The following is a 10031-nucleotide window of genomic DNA, read 5'->3' as shown; positions in this document are numbered from 1 at the left end:
AAATATTGTTACTATGTATTTAAAAAGAATCACTGTATGCACATTTTGTACATATGTAATTATTTTTAAGACTGATTTTATTATGCTAGTGTAATGAAGATTAACAAAGGNAATAAATACACATAAGTAGCAAACAACATAATTTTGAATTTTTCTGCCAATTTTGCTCGCAGCTGTAAAAAAAAAGTTTACGGAAAACATTCAACATTAAAAATATTGTTACTATGTATTTAAAAAGAATCACTGTATGCACATTTTGTACATATGTAATTATTTTTAAGACTGATTTTATTATGCTAGTGTAATGAAGATTAACAAAGGAATATTTAAATATGGACATACATATATGATATTTATACTTTTAACAAGCGACGTACACGTATTAAATTAAAAATTTAATTATTCAATTCCTTTAAATTCAATGCATATTCAGTTCCTGTAAAATTAAAAAAATAGACTTATAACCTTTTAACTTCCAGTTTTCTATATTGCTTTACGCCCTATTGGAAAATTATAACCGGAATCCATATAGACAAGTTTTAACGAACTATTTTTCGTGCTATTTACTTTATTTTTCTTGTTTTTAATAGTGTATTCTGTGTGTGTGTATTATCTAAACAAAATTCAACAAACTTTCGTAAAACTTCAAGTTTTTAATAAGAATAATAACAGAATTATGTATGCAGTTTTGTAGTCCATTAAATTTTAATACAATAAAGTGCAAGTTTGATGCTGAAAATCCTTTGATTTTTGATTTTTTTTTGCTAGCGGTGCTGTGCATTTGTACGAAAAAATTGTAGAACGTACCTTTTACGTTTTATTAACAACACCAATCTAGACGTCGTCAAATTAGCGGCCTTTGTTATCGTTAACGACAACAGCTGATTTGGCGCTAACGAATGTTGTTAGGGAAACGTTTACCGAATAGCTAAATTGTTGAAATTGTCGTTTAACTGACTTAACAATAACAAGAGGTGTTAAAATCTCGTAGTGAATCGCACCACTGGTCTCAATCCTGGGATGCTTTTTCGGAGGCGGCATCTGTTCGCCCGGACACAGGAGATTCATCAAGCATTTCTGATCTTTTAAATCAGGCCCTCAGGCCTGCCGCTCTTGGTCTAGGACTGCTTATTGGTTATTCGCAGCTAACCCACCGAAGTAGGCCATTCACGATCCGCCCTGTGTGACCCCGCTAAGTCCCTGAGCTTAGCCCTTACCGTAAGGCCCTGAGCTTAACCCTTACCATCTTATCTTGTTAAAGTTGCCACGTTTTAACTTTAAAAGTAAACTGTGAATATCCTAATTATGTACTGGTTATATAAAATAAAACTAAAAAGATCAAAATAAAATAATGTAAAAAATTTTTTTTTTTTAAACAAGCTTTTACTTAACATGTCAAATCAAAGGAATAAAATAAAGTAGTGTAACAAAAGATTTTTTAGCAAGAAAATTTTGTCAAAAGTGCACTAAAATGAATAAATTAAAATAAGATAAGGTCTCGTTAAAGTTACTAAGAGCCATTTAGGGAAAGGAGTTACTCAAACTCTAATGAAAATTACTAATAATTTGTACTTATTTATTTACTTCGTTTTTAAAAAAGCTTGTCGGCAAATTCAGCGTAAATTCATAATTGGTATTGTATATGTATGTATGCAGATATTTAAATGCCGGTTTGCTATTCGCGCGACAAACTTTTTTAAAAACGAAGTAAATTAGTACAAATTGTTAGTAATTTTCATTAGAGTTTGAGTAACTCCTTTCACTAAATGGCTTTTAGTAACTTTAACGAGACCTTAACTTATTTTTTTTATTCATTTTAGTGAAGCTTTGACAAAATTTTCTTGCTAAAAAATCTTTTGTTACACTACTTTATTTTGTTCCTTTGATTGTACATGTTAAGTAATCAATAATAATAAGTCAAATTAACTTAGGATCAATAGAATCAATAGTCTTTGTTTTTGCTTGCACATATATATATATATATAGATTTTAAAGTAAGAGTTATATGCGGATTTTTTTGAATTCTACTGAATTTCAACTTAATTTTTAAATTTAATAAAATTAAATTTAAATTTAAATTTGGCTGGAAAAAGGAAGCCACTATGAAAATTATGAGGTGCTAATTTCATATAATTGGTGTGTGTGTTGCGCTTGCGCGCAAGAGGGGGAGTGGGAGTATAGACATGGCGACATTACAAGTTGACCAGGCTAGACTGTGTGACTGACATATGGACATTGGTGAGGTATAGGGACGCTGTAAGGATGGGAGGAGTGAACACAGCGTCCAAGGCTTCGCGTACCAAGGACGTAGGAGAAGGTGGGTAGACTACGCCTGACAGGACTGGCCTTCGCTTATTTTTCACCTGCTTTAACTTGCTTCTTTTTTCTTCTACTATATTTTTTTCTATCTCTTTTAGTTTATATACTTCGGCAAGTGCAAGAACCCACCCAAACCGATGAGCTACGCCAGAGACCGCAAGCATGCCGACTTGCCACTCGACCTTGCAACAAACTTGCGGCTACGTAACAGGTACAAAATCGCATCTTAAAAAATTGCTCGGACACTGTACGATTCAATATTTACAACTAATTTCACGAAAGTAATTTAAGAGAAAAATTTTTTTAATAAAAAATAATTTTCCATTTAAATTGCTGGTGAAATTGGCTGTTAGTATTATAGTTCAAAATAAAGTTATCTTGGAATAAACACAACTTTTTTATTGGTGAAACATGAAGAAAATGACTCATTACTTTTTCCTTAAACTGTTTTTATTAAAAATTCACTTGAATATTTCATTAAATACTAATCAGTTGAACATATTAAGAAATTTTAAAATTATACCTTACATAGAACTCACCTGTGGAAGAAAAACCCATTTCACAAAACTAAAATTGATCGCCCCAATGGCGTTTGGCATTTTTTTTAGACATTAGCATTACATTTGTACTTTAGAGCGCTGAGTCAACTAGAACTTTACCACTGATCATAAAACAGGTGCAAAAGGAATATGATTATAGCCAACCGACCTGTTTTATGATCAGTGGTAAAGTTAGTTGACGCAGCGCTCTAAAAAGTACAAATAAGAAAATAAAAACCCAAAATCGATACTTTATTTTTGGATTTATGGGCATGAATTTGGGACCAAATATCACTGGGCTGTACATAGAAGCAAAATAATAACGTCTAAGAAACATGAGTTAGTTTTGCGTACCTGTATGTATGGCTGACCATTGATAAAGTCTAATCCGCTATGAGGCAACTTTTGCATTTGTTCGATAACTTCCTCATATCGCGGGCTTTCTACGTCCACCAAACCAAAGGCAGTAATGTTAACGTCATTGTACTTGAAATCCTCCAGGTCGAAAGCTTCGAGATCCTTATAAAAAAAAATAAATATTTATTAGTTTAAAGTTTATATAAATGATGCCCACAAACTCGATATGGGCGAGAAAGGGTACATTGAACAAATTCTCTATATTTTTTCATTTAAATCGAGATAACCCCGTAAGAATTAAAATTTTCTTTTTTGTTAGAAGTATGTCAACCACTATCCTTAATACTTAACTTCGCAAGAGATCTGAATAGTGCCTCCGTTAAGGGCAGGAAGAACACGGCCGCTTAACCTTCTCCGTCTTATGAAGAGCACAACACTAGTTTTCGTTGGGTTGGCGGATAGGCCATTCTCACTACACAAAGTGTCAACCATCTGTCTATAATTAGGTGTAATCCTATGTAATAAACTTTCATGAAAGTCTCACGTTGAGTAAGGGACCTCCAAATCTTTAACAGCGGTCTGGCAACGCAAAAGGGTCTTTGTTATAACGTTTGGTCTGTCCCTAGAGGAATCTTGTAGATTTACAGCTCTATGAGTGCGCTGCACGGGAGCTTTCTTTAAAACACCTCGGGCTGGTCTACGCACTAGTAAACCTACCTACCATCAGTTAATATTTTTATCCACCATGGTAGAATCTTTACTGATGGCTCCAAAATTTACGCAGTGTCATAATGTGTAGTCTATATCGAAAGTAACGGGGACAATATTTACTTCTATCTTGGGGAATATTCCTCGGTATTTCACGCCTAGGTATTTACAATTTTCAAGGCCATGGACAGTGAGCTGCAATAAAAGCTCAGTTAGTCTAGACTTAATTTAATTTATCGTAAGAAATCATCAATGATTACTCAACACGTCAACTTAAGCACGAAGCGAAAATATTTTGTATTTTATTTTACAGCTCTTTGAGAGTTTGCCGTCTAAAATGCCACATAAAAAAAATCATGCAAAAATATATGTTTGCGTACATTTATTTTTAAGAAAAAGCGGAGGAAAAAGCGAAAATCTGGCAACTCTGATTCTCTCACCGCTCTAAAATTCCGTAAGGCCGTAACTTGAGAATCTAAAATTTACAGGTTCTTAAGTTGCTTACAGTAAGTAAAGTTTTAACTAACGGCCAACAGAGTTTCTCATATAACAGGTTGGTGAAAATATTAAGTAAAGTTACGGAAATTAAGTCTAAACTAACTGAGCTTTTACACCGTACGCAATAAGGTCATATGGTCTTATTTCCATTTTGTTTTGGAAATAAAAGATATGACGTTATTACCAACTCAAATGTGAAATAAGGTCATATTAAAAATTTAGTAAATGAGAAATAAAGTCGAAATTTTAAATAAAAGTATGTTTCCACGAGCTTCAAATTTCGATTCTCAATTTCAATTTGAAATTGTAAATATGTATTCACATGAAAAATTTCAATTTCAAGACCAATTTCGGTCACAGTTGTTTACCAAATAAATAATTTTTTAGACGTATAAATCATTCAAAGTTATAAAACTTCAAAGTTGCTATCATGATAAAAACATTACAAGGTACATAAAACCCGCTTAAGTTCCTCACGAAAAATGTCAGCTTTTTGAGGTACTTAGGCGGGTTGGGTACTTTAAAGAACCCGCTTAAGTACCTCGATGTGGCTGCTTAAGCGAACATAATTACTGATGTAGTTACATCTTCTTGTTAACTTACATAAATACTTGATTAACAACATTTAATTAAGTGTTCACAGTTTAAAACCAAAATCGTAGCATTATTTAAACACACAAACTTCAAAAAAATACACTACATATGTAATGGTATGTAATTTTTACAAGAATTAAAAAAGTCAAAGTTGGACATACCATTTTGTACCAAATTCAAAATAATATTGTTTGCCACTTATGTTTATTTATTAACTATTTAGCTTTTACCCGCGGGTTTCACCCCACGTTAGAAGGAATTAAAGGGGTCATGTGACTTGTGGTTCCGAAGTTATGGCTGATAAAAAATTCCACGCCTATGTTAAGTGCTACGCCCCCTTTTACAAACTCATTTATATATACCTTACTATAAGCACTTACCACAGATATGTCTGCATACCAAATGCCATGTTTATGTGACTTATGGTTCCGCAGTTATAGCAGGTAAAATAGTCCACGCCGAGGAGTTCTCTCACGACTGTGATGAGTGATAGACGTTCTACGGATCGCGACTGGTTATTATATTTGCGTTCATATAAGGCGCCATAAATCCAACTAATTAAGTTATTACACAAACTTTTAAAGGCACAGTTTATAAGAAAATAGTGTTTTTTGGTCAAAAGTTACTAATAATATGAGTGAGCATCATGCTCAAAACTCAAGTAACTTAATGGTCTCTGACCACGTGTTTTCTGTAAAAGTGCAAAATAGAAATAAAAGAAAAAGCAACAACATGGAAGGGTCATCAGCTCCCAAACTAATCAACAACACTAACTACTACGCGGCTCTAGATCTCGATAGTGATGAGTGCGTAGTAAATTTTAAAGAATATGTGACACAAAAGCAAAGCAAAACATGTACCGAGCAAACCAGCTCCAACAACAAAGGCCCACGGATCGAAAATAGAAGTGCAAATGACAATGGCACAGAAACATACAATTCATTGGACAATACCAAAAGTGGCAATAAATACAAAAACAAAGTGCCACCTATTATAATTTATGGCATTGGGCCAGGCAAACTAATTGAAGTGTTAACTAAAGGCATAAAAATTAAAAACTTTAAAATTAAAGGAAACAGAGAACAAAAACAAACTCTTTACATACAAGATTTAAACACCTTTATCCTGGTAAAAGATTTCCTTACTCGCCAAAGGCCTTGAAAATTAAAACATACCTATTAAAAGGGTTAAATGCAAATACAGATTCCAAGCTAATTCTAAAAGAATGACAGGAACACCAAAATGACAATTTAAAATTCATCAAAGTGACACCGTTTACTACAAAAAATTCCAAAAAAAACACAACGTCATTGCCAATCTTCATGGTGCAAATAACACCTGAAAGTAGCATAAATTCACTCAAAACTATAAAAAACATTCTCTATAGATGCATAAAATGGGAACCCCTGAAAAAAAAGAATTTCACAATGCCGCAGCTGTCACGGTTTTTTCCACAGCGCTGCCGATTGCCATCTACCGCCTAAATGTGTTAAATGCGATCAACTTCACAACAGCAAAGAATGTACAATGGAAAAATCTAGTGATAACGATCAAAGCAAACTATATTGCGTACTATGTAAAAAATATGGACATCCTGCTTCATACAAGGGATGCGAAAAATATACTAGCCTTAAACTAAAACATATTGAAAAGAAAAATAACACCTCAAAAAAACCTATTTATCATCAAAACTTTATTAACCCAAATATAAAATTTACCGATCTCTTTGTAAAATCGACCCCCACTNAAAGCAAACTATATTGCGTACTATGTAAAAAATATGGGCATCCTGCTTCATACAAGGGATGCGAAAAATATACTAGCCTTAAACTAAAATTTATTGAAAAGAAAAAGAACATCTCAAAAAAACCTATTTATCATCAAAACTTTATTAACCCAAATATAAAATTTACCGATCTCTTTGTAAAATCGACACCCCCTCAAACTATTTCCAACCAAATTAGTAATAATGAAAAATTAACTAATAACTTATTGTTAGAGCTTAAAAAGGCGATGGATAATCTAAGAGAGCAATTGTTAAATATCGAAAAACAACAGCAAGAGCAAGCATCTCGCATAGATATTCTTTTTTCATTACTTGAGGATCAGCATGACTAATGCAACTAATACAATTGTGAAAACACTTAATATTATATCCATTAATGTTAATTCTTTAACCACAAAAACTAGAAGGTATGTGTTTAGACGCGACTGCTAACACCAGGCGCCTAAATGCATGCTATGTACTGCTGCATATGCAAAAATTTCCTTCATTAAATTAATGAAATTTACATGTGCATGCACTTCTAAACTGCCATGTAATAAAACTTTCTTAAGTTTTAATTTGATGGCAGTTCAAAGTATGCTCGGCCTAGTCTGATGCATCCTTTGGACATTGCTTCCGGAGTCTTCTGCGGATTCTGCATGGCTAACAACCATGCGGAGGTGGTAATAGTTGATTACCATTGGCCACAGTGCCTACCCACTACTTTTTGGTCCAATAAATATTTTTTTATATACATACATGCAAACATACTGGTCTCCCCTCTCACTGAGTTATTCATGGTCCCTCGAGCCGGATATTTGCGGCTTATTTTACATCTACTAGACGACCAAATCGTCTAGGGGGGCCGGTATGTTTAGACGCGACTGCTAACACCAGGCGCCTAAATGCATGCTATGTACTGCTGCATGTGCAAAAAGTTCCTTCATTAAATTAATGAAATTTACATGTACATGCACTTCACAACTGCCATGTAATAAAACTTTCTTAAGTTTTAATTTAATGGCAGTTCAAAGTTTGCTCGGCCTAGTCTGATGCATCCTCCGGACACTGCTTCCGGAGTTTTCTGCGGATTCTGCATGGCTTACAACCATGCGGAAGTGGTAATAGTTGATTACCATTGGCCACAGTGCCTACCCACTACTTTTTGGTCCAATAAATATTTTTTTTATATACATACATGCAAACATACTGGTCTCCCCTCTCACTGAGTTATTCATGGTCCTTCGAGCCGGATATTTGCGGCTTTTGTTATATCCACTAGACGACCAAGTCGTCTAGGGGGGCCGGTATGTTTAGGCGCGTCTGCTAACACCAGGCGCCTAAATACATGCTATGTACTGCTGCATGTGCAAAAATTTCCTTTATGCAACTTAGGAAATTTTTGCACATGCACTTCTCAACTGCCAAGTAATTGAACTTTCTTAAGTTTCAATAAGATGGCACTTCAAAGTATGCTCTGCCTAGTCGGATGCATCCTCCGGACACTGCTTCCGGAGCATTCTGCGGACTCTGCATGGCTTACAACCATGCGGAGGTGGTAATAGTTGATTACCATTGGCCACAGTGCCTACCCACTACTTTTTGGTCCAATAAATATTTTTTTATATACATACATGCAAACATACTGGTCTGCCCTCTCACTGAGTTATTCATGGTCCCTCGAGCCGGATATTTGCGGCTTATTTTACATCTACTAGACGACCAAATCGTCTAGGGGGGCCGGTATGTTTAGACGCGACGGCTAACACCAGGCGCCTAAATGCATGCTATGTACTGCTGCATGTGCAAAAAGTTCCTTCATTAAATTAATGAAATTTACATGTACATGCACTTCACAACTGCCATGTAATAAAACTTTCTTAAGTTTTAATTTAATGGCAGTTCAAAGTTTGCTCGGCCTAGTCTGATGCATCCTCCGGACACTGCTTCCGGAGTTTTCTGCGGATTCTGCATGGCTTACAACCATGCGGAAGTGGTAATAGTTGATTACCATTGGCCACAGTGCCTACCCACTACTTTTTGGTCCAATAAATATTTTTTTATATACATACATGCAAACATACTGGTCTCCCCTCTCACTGAGTTATTCAGTATGAACTTGATAAATTCTTAATAAAACATAAACCAGACATCGTTCTACAGAACGAAACTAAACTGAACAATATACACAAACTTTGGTTCAATAACTATATTCTAATACGCAAGGACAGAACTAACTCAAAACAAGGAGGTGGAACAGGTACACTTATTCGAAGCAACATTAAATACGTTAACGTCACAAGTATCGCAAAAAGTTCATGTTTAGAATCCTGCATTATAAAAATACCCACTGCAGATAAAAAATCATTATATGTTGTATCTGCTTATTACCCAAGCGGAAATAACAATGAGCAGAATGAGCTACAAAACCCCAACAACCTCTTCCTAATCGCGGGAGACCTAAATAGTAAGCATGGTAACTTGGGTAATGCAACTAGCAACCAAAAAGGAAAAATACTTCAAAAATGGATTGAAGACAACCAAATCAAATATCGCTTTATATCTCACTTTAATTAGAAAACACAACAGAAGGGAAATATTACTCCGGGAAGAAATACTATCAAAGCTTAAAGCTAGGCTTAAATTAACTAAGAGTTTACTAAAAGAAAATATTAACAAGGTATCGAATGACTAATATAAACAAAAATTAATTGCAATAGACCCCCATGACTCAATGGACATGTTTAAAAAAATTAAAAAAAACTTCAAGCCATATACTGCACTCGAATTAAACGAAATTAATATACCTGTTAACTATAAACATATATTTACAGAGGCTAATATAGAAGAAATTAAAATAGAAACCACATCCGACTATTTTATACTAAGAGAAGAAGACCTCATACTTAACTCCATAGGTTCATATATGCAATCTGTTCACTCCGCAAAGCAGAATGATCCTGACAGTGTAACTCACAATATAGTATTAACGAGTTTCAACAAGTTTTTAGAAATTAAAGACAAATTTGATACTCTGCATTACTCTAAAACTACATTTAACGAAAGTAATAAATCAAATATGCTAGAAGACAATCAAACAGAGAATTACTTTGCAACTCCGGGTACAATAATTGATATTTTCACTAACCTTTCAGCAAAATTATCATCTGGTTTAGATGGTATATCTAATATCGTCCTAAAAAATTTTCCACGTACAATGATGCTAGAATATTGCTCATTATTTAATAACA

At 34.2% G+C, this 10031-nt stretch overlaps 1 protein-coding gene across 4 annotated transcripts in view; it reads right to left on the bottom strand.

Moving 5' to 3' along the window:
- Positions 1-3435, bottom strand: part of LOC108381406 (glutamate receptor ionotropic, kainate 2) — a 446498-nt gene extending 443063 nt beyond the window's left edge. For 2 of the 4 annotated variants that reach the window (XM_017637827.1, XM_017637841.1), the window contains exon 1: positions 3213-3435. In XM_017637827.1, the coding sequence (XP_017493316.1) occupies positions 3213-3269 (57 nt within the window). In that variant the 5' untranslated portion in view covers positions 3270-3435. The remainder of the gene's footprint in view (positions 1-3212) is intronic. The other 2 variants (XM_017637850.1, XM_017637834.1) reach the window with 2 other exon arrangements.
- Between the last annotated feature and the right edge of the window lie 6596 nt (positions 3436-10031).

Source organism: Rhagoletis zephyria, unplaced genomic scaffold (assembly GCF_001687245.7).
Source record: "Rhagoletis zephyria isolate East Lansing unplaced genomic scaffold, Rhagoletis_zephyria_1.1 Rzeph_scaffold_00136, whole genome shotgun sequence".
In the NCBI taxonomy this organism is placed as follows: Eukaryota; Metazoa; Arthropoda; class Insecta; order Diptera; family Tephritidae; genus Rhagoletis; species Rhagoletis zephyria.
The sequence above is the reverse complement of the archived record's forward strand: the minus strand, read 5'-3'. Positions and strand labels throughout refer to the sequence as shown.